The sequence below is a fragment of the Chinchilla lanigera genome, unplaced genomic scaffold (genome assembly GCF_000276665.1).
Source record: "Chinchilla lanigera isolate Chin_1 unplaced genomic scaffold, ChiLan1.0 scaffold00015, whole genome shotgun sequence".
NCBI classification, from domain to species: domain Eukaryota; kingdom Metazoa; phylum Chordata; class Mammalia; order Rodentia; family Chinchillidae; genus Chinchilla; species Chinchilla lanigera.
In genome coordinates, this window is record NW_004955416.1 from 14331940 (window position 1) to 14345441 (window position 13502).

Below are 13502 nucleotides of genomic sequence, written 5' to 3' on the forward strand. Positions count from 1 at the left end.
TAGCTCTAAACACGGCTTTGGTTCGGTCGGTTCCAGTTCTGTGGTTTTGGTTTGGTTTGGTTTGGTTTTTGTTTGGAGACAGGGCCTCATTCTGTAGGCCACACTGGCCTGGAACTTGCCATCCTCCACCAGATGACAGGTGTGAGCTGACCTGCCTGGCCTCCAGCTCGTTGTTTTTTAATGTCACAGATACTTGTGGCATGAATTCCAAATATATGGGGCACGGGGCACACAGCACACTAAGGCCCTCTTATTGTTCCCTAGCTTCTCTCCAAAGAGCACTCCATTGTCAGGGTCTCACTGTCTAAGAAAGCATATGTGTGTGTACACAAAACTACTGTCCTCTACTGAGTGGCCACATGCCACACACACTTCTAGTCACCTGCAGTCTTAGTTGACAGTGCAGGCCCCCAGGGTGGGCTCTCCTGACAGCAGCACCAGCCCACTATGGAGGTGAGGTCCCCACTGCCAGCGTTAGGCTTCATCCAGATGTTACCACCATGGCACTGCAGCGAACCCTTTGAACACACTTCTTTATGCCCAAGGCCAGAGCTCTGCAAGGAACGGGCCCTGGAAGCAGGGTGCTGGGCAGGGTGTGTTCACTGGAGGATGGGGTGGAGCTGCATTCTTCTCAGGGACTGATGCCAAAAAATCAACTGATACCTGGCTATTGTGCGTGAGGGCAGCCAGCAGCTCTGAGGAGCTGAGTCTCAGGGACTCCCGGCCCACAGGCAGCCCTCTACTGGCTGGCATGAGCCTGCTGGGACAGGGAGAGCAGGCTGCTCCCAGCGTTCCCGGGAAAGAGACAGCACATGTGGCGGTGATGTGGTCACAGGCCAGGGGCCTGGACAGCAGGTTCCACAACTAGCTCTTCCCATGTCGTGTGGGGCAGGGAGGGAACTCAGTCCAGCACCACCTGACAAGCTAAGCTGCCCTGCTATGAGGCTGAGGCAGGACAATGTACATAAAAGCACTGCAGGGTCCACAGAGAATGGCCCGTGTCTAAGCAGGGAGTCACAGTGGCAAGGGTGCTGGCTCTTGGGTCTCACAGAAGAGTAGAATGACCGTGCTGGGAGAAGTGGCCACGCTGGCGCTCCACGGCCCTGCCCTCTCACGCCTCTCCAGCTGCAGCCCAGCAGGCAGCTCACCTGAGGAGAATGTCCGCCCGGTGGTCTGACTTTGGACGTCTGGCTCAGATCAGGGTTCCTGATCCCGTGCATAAGGCTGATGTGGCTCTCCAGGAGGGAGGGCCGAGAGAAGCTGGGAGGGTCCTCGGTGCAATACCTGCAGGACACAGCCAAGGCCGCAGGTCAGACCCGGCTGCAGGCTCCCCACGTGCCTGCCAGCGCAGGTCAGGACCCCGCCCACTTGACCTCTGGTCCTTGCCGTGGCCTCGTTCCCTGCTCTCCCTGCCCAGAGGCCCCAGTTTAAAAGAGCCAAGTACATCCCACGGCACCGGCACAGTCACCGGGAGGAACACAGTCACACTCCCGTGGCCCTCTTACACTGCAGGGCCCTTCGCTGGGACTGGCTGAGGCTGGAGTGAGGCGGGGAGCACACCAGCGCCACCAGGCCCTCAGCTACCCCCAGCATACGCACCCACACGTGTAGACCTTCTTCACGGTGTCATGGTTGTTGCGGATGTGTTTGCGCAGGCTGTTGGGGGTGTGGAAGGACTGCTCGCACTGCCGACATGGGTATCGCTTCAGCGTCTAGGGGAGGTGACGTGTCACAAGGTCAGAACCAGGCCATTCTGGAAGGAATCTTCTCAGATGATGCCCTCAAGCGCCGGGACACCCACCCTGCCCAAGACACCAGAGCCCTAGGAGCAGCCATATCAGCAGTTCTACACTCACTGGACGGAAGCCCAGCTTATGCAGCCACACTTACCCTCCCATGGCTCTTTTTCATGTGGGACACGTAGCTCTCTCGGTCGGGAACCCACTCCTGGCACTCCTGGCAGGTCCAGCCTGTACTCCTCAGCCGGGGCCTGGCTTCAGCTCTACGATGGGCTTCCGGCCTGCCCCAGCGGCCTGAGGACAGGGAGCTGCCTCGGGCAGCCACACTAGCAGCAGGGGACTCCATGGGCACTCGAGAGCCAGGACGGCTAGAGGACGGGTCTGCTGCAGCCTGCAGGCTGGAGAGCTCGTCCACGTTCCGGGGAACACCGTGGGTGCTCTGGGGATGGGGAGAGCAGTTACTGACTGGGTGAGGGGCAAGAGGTCCAGCGTCAGTCCAGACCCCCGGACTCCTGCCCTGAGCGCCCCACCTTGACGTGCTGCATCAGCTCCGGCTTCTGCAGGAACAGGAGCGGGCACTCGGGGCACTTGAAGACGCCCGCCTGTGTCTTGCTGACATTCTGGTAAAAATGCTGCTGAATGTGCCTCTTCTTGTTGAAGACCATCTCACAGGAGCACTTATAAATGAGCCTAATGAGACAAGTCCCAGGGCATGAGGTGACCACGACTGCTGGAAGAATCACAGACCCGCCACCCCTTTTCTGCTTTCTCCATGCCAGAGCAGGGCCTAGAAAGCCCGCTGAGGGCCTGCCTCGGGGCGTCGTCAGCAGACTCCAAGGCCTGGCCACCAGCCTCGGCATCCCGGTCCATCCCGACAGCCCCCGGGGCCGCTCCTCGCTGCACTCACTGGGAGGGTCTGTGGGGCTGGGTCGGGTGCTGGGTGGCACTGTGGTCTGCTGTGCTGCTGGCAGTCTTGAAGGCCATAGGGCAGAATGCACATTTGTGGAAAACCTGGCAGTGTCGCTCCTGGATGTGGCTCTTCAGCAAGGCCAAGGTCAGATGGACAACACCACAGTGGATGCACCTGGATGAGAGAGGTGAGGTGTCAGACCCAGAGGTGCTGTTGCTGGAGAAGCGGGACAGAGGCGGGGCAGAGCCACCTTGAGGCTTGTCCCTGGTCACATGTGGAGGCTTCCCTCCTCCACACCACATCCTGAGCATGCCTGTGCAGCTTGGCACAGGGTGGACACCCAAGGTGCCTGCAGTCCAGTGCCACGCCAGCAAAGAACCCTCCTCCCACTGTCCAGGGGATAGCCTTCTGTACACCAGAATCCTGGAAAGGAGGAGGCTGCTCACTGACCACAGTCACAGCTTAACGTCATGCCCCACTGCAGAAATGCAGAGAACTACAAAGGCCTCTACCTTCCCCAGGCTGGCGCCAAGCAAGCAGCCAGACACCGGGAGCCAGGGAATGAAGCACTTCCAGCATAATCAGATGGAGCCACAAAACTCAGAGCCCAGGAAGAAGCACTAGACAGCAGCACCATCCAGGGCACCCGCTGTGAAGATGGACACTGGCCACACTTCAAGCACTTAAAAGCCACACATGGCTGGTGCTGTTCCGGAAGGTGTGGCTCTAAACTGTTGTGACACCTCTTCAGCATGTTTTCGTTTTTGTTTTGTCTTTTTAGACAGGGTCTTGCTATGCAGTTCAGGCTGGCCTTGAGCTTACTTTGTAGCCCAGGCTCGTCTTGAACTCACAGGGATCCTCTTGCCTCAGCCTCCCGAGTGCTGGGATTATAGGTGTGCGCCACCATACTCGGCCCTGTACTTGCTTTGTTTTGAGACATGGTCCCACTAATGTTGCCCCTGGCCTTGAACTTGCGATCCTCCTACCTCAGCCTCCCAGGAAGCTAGGATGACAGGTATGTGCCACCATGCCCAGCTGAACTTTTTATTTCTTCTCCCTACCAATCCATATCTTCTTCTGAGTTTTGTTTGGTAGATACATATTTTTGTAATATATGAATAAAGAACTATCTTAAATCACTTTTCTGAAACTGAGGTCACATGAAACTCTTTTCAACCTCAAAGCATCTCTACAAACTTTGTTCTCTCGGTGTGATGAGCCAGCCCCTGCCACTGGCATCCTCAAGGTTCCCGGTGCTTCTCATGAGTTAAGTGTTTCTCCCTGCGGCAAACACACACAGGTCCCCCTCCCAGAGGAAACACCTTCCTTGTCCCTGCTCTTTATGTGCCTTTTGTTCCAATGCTTCCTGCCCCTATGACCTTAACAGTCCAGTAGGTATCAGAAGAGAGGCTGCTGCTCTACTGAAAGAAAGGACAAGCCAGGTGTGGTGGTGCACACCTGCCATCCCAGTACTTGGGAGGCTGAGGCAGGAGTGAGTTCCAGGCCAACCTGGGCTATCCAGTAAGTTCAGGCCAGCCTGAACTACACAAGGAGACCCTGTCTCAAAAAGAAAAAAAGAAAGGACAAGATTTCACGTAAAAAGTCTTTGATTCCTGAATATTAACTTTATTATAAGTTTATTAGTGAATTTCACAATCCCTGTAAATCATCCCAGAATCTTCCAATCCTGTTTCTTCCTTACACGAGTGGGGGCTGAGTGGTATGGGACAACAGGAGCACCTCTGCAGGCTATTAGCAACGAGGGGTAGTGCACAGAACCAGAACGCTGCCGGCAGTGAACTCTTCAGAGGACTCATTACTGTCTGTACATGCTCTAAGTTACAAAATTTCTATATAAGCTACTTATTTTCTTTTCTTTGCCATGAAACAAAAAACAAGACAGTGAAACTTGAGGAGCTGGGTTCAATACTCAGAAAGCATACACACACGCACTGCTACACACAAGTGCTTCCATGCTAGATGAAGGCCATGATAGCAAACCTTTCAGAGCGCTCAGTGACAAACGGTCTGCAGCAGCAGCACACGTGCCATAGGTTCACCAACACGGCTACGAATTAAGACAGGGAGGAAAAAATCCACACGTTTCCAAATTCATCCAAAGTGGCCCAGTACACTTGATATATGTAAAATGATTCTCTCTCTTATGTAGCTTTATTTGGACAATTTGACTAAGTTCCTGAAGAAACAATATAAATATACTCCTCTCACATGCTACTACAAACTCATTTGATGTGGTAAATGTTCTTTGAGAAATTGCCTGTAATCCCAGCACTCAGGAGGCTGAGGCAGGAGGATCGTAGTTAATTTGAGACCAGCCTGGATTACAACGTGAGCTCAAGGCCAGCCTGAACTGCATAGCAAGACCCTGCCTCAAAAAAGACAGAAAAAAGAAAGAAAGAAAAAAAAAAAGAAACTGCATCCACAGTAGGAACACAAGTGGTAAAAGGACACATGCTTCCAGAAGCGCTGACCCTCTGGGTGTACACACTGAAGAAGAATCCAAACTCGTGACATGACCTTTCACTGCTTTTCTTGTTTTGTTTTGGTACTGGGAATTGAACTCATGATCTCAAGCTTGCCAGGCAGGCGCTTACGCTGCTGAGCTATATCCCCGGCCCTGACTGCTTTTCTTAAAAGAAAGTTTTAAACCATTGTAGAATAATTGCATGTTGTAAAATATGTAAAGTTTCAGGAAAGAGAACACAGCCTAAGACATTTAAATCTGCTAATGGTCACAAATAAGAAAATACCATGATTAAAAGTCCTTGTAGGAAAAAGGATACACCCTGAGACAATGGCGTTAAAGGAAATAAATCAGACACACAGCTTAAATATCCCATGGTTTCTCTTATATGAGACCAAAAAATATAAGTAATTTAAAGAGCAAAATTAGAGATAATAAAAAACAAGGAGACAGATCTTTCACAAATGGAGGCCAGAAAACAGACCAAAAGACAGGGGCACCTCAGAGCACCCCGCACCCTGCACGTCCTGACTCCCCACGAGGAGCACAGAGTGTCAACAAGGGCTCTAAGCACAAGGAAAAAGAAGACAATGCTGGGCATGGTGGCGCACACCTGTCACCCCAGCAGCCTATAATCCCAGCACTCAGAAGGCTGAGGCAGGAGGACTGCACTAGTTTGAGGCCAGCCTGGGCTATATAGGTTCAAGGTCAGCTTGGACTACATAGTGAGACCCTGTCTCAAAAAAAGAAAAGAAAACAAGGTAAGGGGGCTGGGGATTTAGCTCAGCGGCAAAAAGCGCCTGCCTGGCAAGCACAAGGTCGTGAGTTCGGTTCCTGGTACCCGAGAAAAACAAAAAAAAAAAAAAAAAAAAAAAAAAAAAAAGAAAACAAGGTAAAACCAGTCTAAACTTTTTTTCCTTATGACATCACTGCTACTTCCCAGATTACCAACAAGAACAGAACATATAAAATTCTAAAATATATATAATGTCACAGCACTCAAGAGCAAAGGCAGGAGGATTGTTGTGAGTTCGAGACCAGCGTGGGCTACAAAGTGAGCTCAAGGCCAGCCTGAACTGCATAGTTAGACCCTGTCTCAAAAAGACAATCAATCAATCAATCAATCAATCAATAAATAAATGTAAAACATATCCACTGCACAATGATATACGTATATGATGTCTGGCTTTTACACTATCTCTTAGAAAATGCAAAAATAATGTAAAACAAAATAATATTGTAAAACTCTGTTGTAGAACTCAGTAAAGTGGAACATATCTATCTTTTTAGAATTTACTAAACAACATTAATGCCAAAAACTGGGAAGGAGTATTTACAAATGTATATAACAAGGGACTTATGTCCAGAATATACACAGAATGCTTATAACTCAATAACAATATGACAACCCAATTTTTAAATTGGGCAAAAAAGCCAGGCATAGTGGTGCATGCCTGTAATCCCAGCTCTGGGGAGGCTGAGGCAAGAGGATCGTTGGGGGTTCGAGACCAGCCTAGACTACAAAGTGAGTTCAAGACCAGTGTGAATGGCATAGTGTGACCCTGTCTCAAAAAGACAAAAAATAAAATAAAGTAAAATGGGCAAAAAATCTGAATAGACATTTCTCAAAGACACAAATGGCCAATAAGCACATGAACAGACACTCATGCTCAATGCCATTAACATCAGGAAAAATGCAAATAAGTAAGCTACCACTTCATGCCCACAGGTCAGTTACAATCAAAAAGGTGGACAAGAGCAAATGACGGCAGGGTACAGCGCTTGAACCCTTCACGCAGCGCTTGTGGGAAAGCAACCACAGAGAAAAACAGGCTGACAGATTCTCAACAAGTTAAACATAAAAGTTATGATTTGAACTAAGGGTTCTACTCCTGGACAGATCCTCAAAAGAAAAACACAGGTCCGCACAATGACTCACGCACGGACGTTCATTCACAGCATTATTCATAAGAGGGAGGAGTGGAACTAGTCCAAATACTATTAACTGGTGAATCAGTACACGTGGTCTACCCATACAATGGAACAGCATTCAGCCATAAAAAGGAATAAAAGACTGACAGATGTTACAACACGTCTGCATCTGAAAAATACAATGCTAGGGTCACATATTATATGACAGCATTTATATGAAAATGTACAGAAGAGGTAAATCTATGAGACAGAAAGTAAATTAGTGGTTGCCCGGGGTTGAAGGGATAAGGAGATTGGTGGGTACGGTGTTTCTTTTTGGATGGTGAAAATGCTCTAAAATTATTTGTGGTGACTAGAGAACTATGTGACTATATAAAAAAAAAAATCATCTTTATATTCTGAGAAGTGCTAAAGACAGTAAATACACACATAAATGACAAATGAACTAAGTCAAATTTTTTGAAATTCCAAAGAGAAGAAAATGTGACTAAATTTAGTCAAAATTAGTTTTTAAAAATCAAGCTGGGTATGGTGGCGTAATCCCAGCACTCAGGAGGTTGAGGCAGGAGGACTGTTAGGAGTTTAAGACCAGCCTGGACTACAGTGAGCTCAAGGCCACCCTGACTGCATAGCGAGACCCTATCTCAAAAATAAAATAAATAAATAAATAAATAAGTAATAATAATAATAATAAAGTCAAAGTGATAAAGTAAAAGCTCCTTTAGGAGACCTGATTGGGTCAAAGTAAAAGTTGCAGATCTATGACTTTCAGAGTAAGCTTTATCAATTTGATTTTTTTCCTGAACATGACTTCTTGCTTATAAATGTTTGACTCAAGTATGGTGGCATAAAAAACAAAACAAAAAACTAAAAAGCATAAAAAAGAAACAAAGCTGGGCATACAGCTCAGTGGCATAAGCGCCTGCCTGGCAAGTGCAAGGTCCTGAGTTTGATCCCCAGTACCAAAACCAAACAAACAAAAAAAAAAGTGTGGTGAAACATGCCTATAATCCCCAGCCTTGTGGGAGGCCGAGGCAGGAGAATTCCAAGTTCAAATTCAACCTAGGTGACAGTAGCTTAGCAAGATCCTGTCTCAAAATTTAAAAAAAAAAAAAAAAAGAGCAGGAGGTGCTGGGGATGTAGCTTACCATGAAAACCCTGGGTTCAATCCCAGTATAGTGAAAAAAAACCTTGACACAGAGGAGACTCAGTATGCATTTTCTTGGTTTCACCCTAAGGCTGATCATTCGTTCCATTCTCAGGTATTGTTTCCCACAACCTGACAAAAACTAACAGGATGAAGACAGGAGAGCCCCTGGAGTCTTGAGTCCTACAAAAGGGCTGGATAACTTTTGTTAATGAAAACTAGAACATTTCAAAATATTGCAATTAGTAAATTTATTATCAAAACAGTACTTTAAATTTAGTATGGCAAACACAGTAACTTTGTGAGCAAATTAAATTTATATACTTTTTTAAACCAAGTAGAGGGCCAGGGAGATAACTCAGCAGCACAGCACCTGCCTGGCAAGTGCAAAGTCCTGAGTTCAATTCCTGGTACCAAAAAAAAAAAAGAAGAAGAAGAAAAGCTGGGCCCCTTGGCACACACTTGTAGTCCCAGCTCCTGGGAAGGCTGAGGCTGGAGGCTCACTTGGGCCCAGGAATTCCAGGCCGGGCTGAGCAGCGCAGTGAGGTCTCCATCTCAAAACAAAAGACAAATTAATAAGCACCCCAAAACCTCCTCTTCCAATGTTTTTTTGTGTGTGTATGTGGTAGTGAGGATCAAACCTAGGAGCACTCTACCACTGAGCTACACTCTTAGCCCTTTTTAAAATTTTTGAGACAGGGTGTCCAGCCTGGGCTTGAACTTGAAATTCTCCTGCCTCAGCCCCCTGAGTAGCTGGGATTACAGGTTGCACCACCACGCCCACCTTCAAAGTTTTTTTTTTAGTATTTCTTTTTTTTATACTGCTCATTTTCTGCCCTCTTGCTGCCTATCCTCTACAATATAATAATGTCTGTCTACACAGCAACCAACATTCTTGCAGCACTAGACCTCTAAGACCAAACGACTGTCTCAAGTTCCAGGCTAGGGAAAGGAGCAGGCATCGGGCAACACCAGGACAGGGAGCCAGGCAGCACCCACCTGTAGCCCACCTTGCGGGCATAGTGCAGGCAGTTCTCCTTGACATGGGTCTGGAAGTAGGCAGAGCGACAGAGGACGCCACACTCCGGGCAGCAGTAGGGGGACTTGTGCGCGTGAATCCGCTGGTGTGCACAGAAGCTGCACTGGTTGGGCAGCAGCATCTGGCACACCTGGCACGTCTAGGAAAAAACACCAAGAAAGCAGGTCATGAGGTGACACAGCCCTGCAGCTTTCCCAGACTCAGCAGCCTGGCTCTCCCAGGACATGGGTCCAAGAGCCTCTTCCCCTAACCGCTCTCGTTTTCACTCACCCAGGACACTGGCAACACCCAGACCTGGTTCCAGGTGTCCACGCTGATGCTCAAGCAAGCAGTGCGTGCCACCTCACGAGTCTGAGAAGCCTGCCTGTCCTCTCTGTGCCTCCGGGACTGTAGCTGCAGCTGCCCTGTGACGTGAAGAACCCAGGTGGGCCCGAAGGTGTCGGGAGCACCCTGTGCTGCGCTGCCTGCTTAGTGAAAGGGAGACGCCTGCACGACTGCCCGAGAAGGCCACTGACCCCGGGTCAGAGCAGGTGCTCAGGGGACAAACTCTCAGGGAAGACAGAAAAGATTCTCTGCTTTAACTAAACTGTGCAGAATGACAGACTCTCCTGGACAAACAACCCAGGGTTTTTAACAAATTGTGACAGAAAAGAGAGACAGAGAGAGAATGGAAACTAACAGACTAAAACAGACATAACCCTGGATGTAGTTCAGTGTAGAGCACTTGCCTAGCATGCACAAGGCCTGGGGTTCCAGCCCCAGTACCAAAAAGGAAAAAAAGTTTAAGAGATATTTTCAACCAGCTGGAATGCACAGCCTTTGACTGAATCTTGAGTCAAACAGGTGATTGTAAAAAGAAGACAATTAGCCAGGCATGGTGGCACATGCCTGTAATCCCAGCACTTCAGTGGCTAAGGCAGGAAGATCGTTGTGAGTTCGAGACCAGCATAGGATACAAAGTGAGTTCAAGGCCAGCCTGAACTGCAGAGCAAGACCCTGTCTCAAAAAAAAGACCAAAAAAAAAAAAAAAAAAAAAAAAGATGACATTTAGAGACATGTAAATACTAACTTATGATATTAGGATATTTTATACTTAAATTAAGATTTAATAAGAAATTATTATTAATTTTATATGTGGCCTGGCATGGTGGTGCATGCCTATAATCCTAGCACTGGCAAGGCTGAGGCAGGAAGATTGCCACATATTCAAGGCCAGTCTGGGCTACATAGTGAATTCAAGGCCTGCCTGAACTACGTAGTAAAGACCCTGTCTCAAAAAACCTTAATTTTTAGATATAATGTCATCTTTATGTTTTTGAAGAAAAAAAAGAACTTTACCTTTCAGAGCTCACCATAAAGCTACAAACTAGAGGGGCTGGGGATTTAGCTCAGCAGCACAGCACCTGCCTGGCAAGCGCAAGGTCATGAGTTCGATTCCCAGTACCAGGGGTCGGGGGAGGGAGCCGGGCATGGTGGCACATGCCTGTAATCCTAGAACTCGGGAGGCTGAGGCAGGGGGATCGTTGTGAGCTCAAGACCAGCCTGGGTTACAAAGTCAGCTCAAGGCTGGCCTGAACTGCATAGCGAGACCCTGTCTCAAAAAGACAAAAAAATAAAATAAAATAAATAAAAGCTACAAACTAGAGCTTGGTATAAACTAAGAGCTCGTTGAGGTCTGAAGGACCCAGAGTGTCCACCAAAGGCCTGTGTATTAAAGGTTTTATCCCCAGCCTGTGGCATTATGGGGAGGCGTGCAACACAGAAGACCTTTGGGTCAGGGTTTGGTGGATCCTAGCCTCTTTCTCTTGTTCACGACCTGCTTCCTCTTGCTCACTACCTGCTCACAACATGGGGCACAAGCCCATGTCAACCAGGCCAACTGCCCAAGGAAACCAGGCCAACTACACATGCACTGAACCCTCCAAAACCATAAACCAAAAGGAGCTTGCTTTCTTTATAAGGTGATTGCCTCAGGTATTTGTTACAAGTAACATAAAACTACATACTACATACTAAAGTACATAGTAAACTATTTACAGATATGATGATGCTTCAATCTGTTTAAAAATTATCTACCCATTGGGGAAGAGCAATGGGTAAGAAAATATATAAAGCAAATGGAGCCACAAGTTGACAATTACTTATGGAGGGTTCATTAAAACATTCTTTTCACCTGTTTTTTTTGTTTTGTCTTATTTTGTTTTGTTTGTCTTTTTGAGACAGGGTCTTTCTATGCAGTTCAGGCTGACCTTGAGCTCACTTTGTAGCCCAGGTTGATCTCGAACTTGCAAAGATCCTCCAGCCTCAGCCTCCCAAGTTCTGGGATTACAGGCGTGTGCCACCACGCCCAGCTTCCACCTGTTTTTTTTTAAAGACAGGGTCTTACCACAGTCCAGGCTGGTGTTTTTGTTGCTGTTGTTGGGTTTTTTTGTTCATTTATTTGTTTGTTTTGAGAAAGGGTCTCCCTATACAGTTCAGGTTGACTTTGAACTTACTGTGTAGCCCAGGCTGGCCTCAAATGCATAGTGATCCTCCTGCCTCAGCCTCCTGAGTGCTGAAATTACAGGTGTGAGCCATCACACCTAGTTTAGGCTAGCTTGGAAGTGGTAATCCTCTTGCCTCAATGCTGAGACTACAGACATGTGCCCCCTCACTCCTTTCTACTTTTATATATGTTTGGGACATTCCATAATATAAAGCTTTAGAAGTTTTTCTGAAGTATGGATTTCAGATGCAGAACAGCATACACAGTGTACTAACTTCGTGTAAGAGAACAGAAAAATAACACAGAACACACACACCAAAAACCAAAGGTAACAGGAATACATAAAAACTGCAAAGAGCCAAGCATGGTGGCACACACCTGTAATGCCAGCACTTGCAAGGCTGATGCAAGAAGATCACCACAAATTCAAGGTCAGCTTGGGCTACATAGTTCAAGGCCAACCTAAATTACATAGTGAGACCCTGCCTTAACAAAAATGTTTTTACAGCTTCATACCTATGAGGAAGAAGGGAGCAGAGTGAGGTCAGGATGAAAGTGAGACTTCCCTGAGTGTACCTTGTTGCACTTTTAACTTTGCAATAAAACGAAGATTTTATATTATTTTAAAAAATCATACAGCCTGGCATGATAGAGCATGTCTGTAATCCCAGCACTCTGGAAGGCTGAGGCAGGAGGATTGTGAGTTTTAGCCCCACCTGGGAAACTCAGCACTTGGCAAGACCCAATCAACCCATCAATCAATCAATCAATCAATCAGGCTGGGAATGTAGTTCAGTGCAAAGGCGCTGGGTTCAATCCCCAGTTCTGCAAAAAATATATATAAATAAATATCCAGGAGGTTCCAACATGGCCCTTAGGACAGTATCACACAAGAAAGTAAGTACTGTGAAATATGGAGAAACTGGTACCTTGTACGCTGTAGGTGGGAGTGTGAAATGGTGCAGTTGCTAAAAATAATACGGTGGTGCCTCAAAAATTAAACACAGAATTACCATCTGATCCAAAACCAACTTCTGGGCACATAATGAAAAGATCCAAAAGCGAAGTCCCAAAAAAGATACTGTTATGCCCAATTTCCTATTAGCATTATTCAGACTAGCAAAAACATGGAAGAAACCCAAGCACCTCTCAACAGATTAATGGATAAACGAAATGTGGCTCATACACACATGCCTACACAGAACAGTGTTCAGCCTTTCAAAAGCAGGGATCCTGACACAGGCTACACACACGGATGACCTTGAGGACATGCCAAGCGAGGTAAGCCAGGGACAGAATGACAAATATTGCAGGAGTCCACCACATGAGGCACCTGGAATAGTCAAGTTTACTGAAATAAATCAGAATGATGATGGGCAGGGGCTGCGGGAGCGGGTAAAATGGGGTGCAGCTGTCTAGTGGGTCCAGGGTTTCAGTTTTCCAAGATGAGTTCTGGAGACTAGTTGCACAACGATGTGAATGTACTAGCACTGGTCAACAGCAAACAGAAATGGCTAACGAGGGTCGTAAGGATGATCAGGCTGCAACATCTGTCACCCCACTGCATGGATCACCTGGGTTGACTTGGCTGCCCTGGCTGGCTGGACAGATGTCCCCTTCTGCATAACTGCTTCACGTGTGTCCCTCCCGAAGCTGGCTTCGGGTCAAAGAGACGACCACCCCCAATAGAGGAAGGCCGGCCCCTCAGTCAAGAGCCTGCAAGTCAGCTGCACTTCCTGCTAGAACCTCCATGCAAGCACTCAAG

General features: G+C 47.5%; 1 protein-coding gene across 1 annotated transcript in view; it reads right to left on the reverse strand.

Moving 5' to 3' along the window:
• Positions 1-13502, reverse strand: part of Znf592 (zinc finger protein 592) — a 37097-nt gene that overhangs the window by 3690 nt on the left and 19905 nt on the right. The window contains exons 3-8 of the mRNA XM_005381492.2: positions 9213-9391; positions 2647-2823; positions 2270-2429; positions 1891-2178; positions 1600-1712; positions 1149-1284 (exon numbers count right to left, since the gene is read on the reverse strand). Of these exons, the coding sequence (XP_005381549.1) occupies positions 1149-1284; positions 1600-1712; positions 1891-2178; positions 2270-2429; positions 2647-2823; positions 9213-9391 (1053 nt within the window). The remainder of the gene's footprint in view (positions 1-1148; positions 1285-1599; positions 1713-1890; positions 2179-2269; positions 2430-2646; positions 2824-9212; positions 9392-13502) is intronic.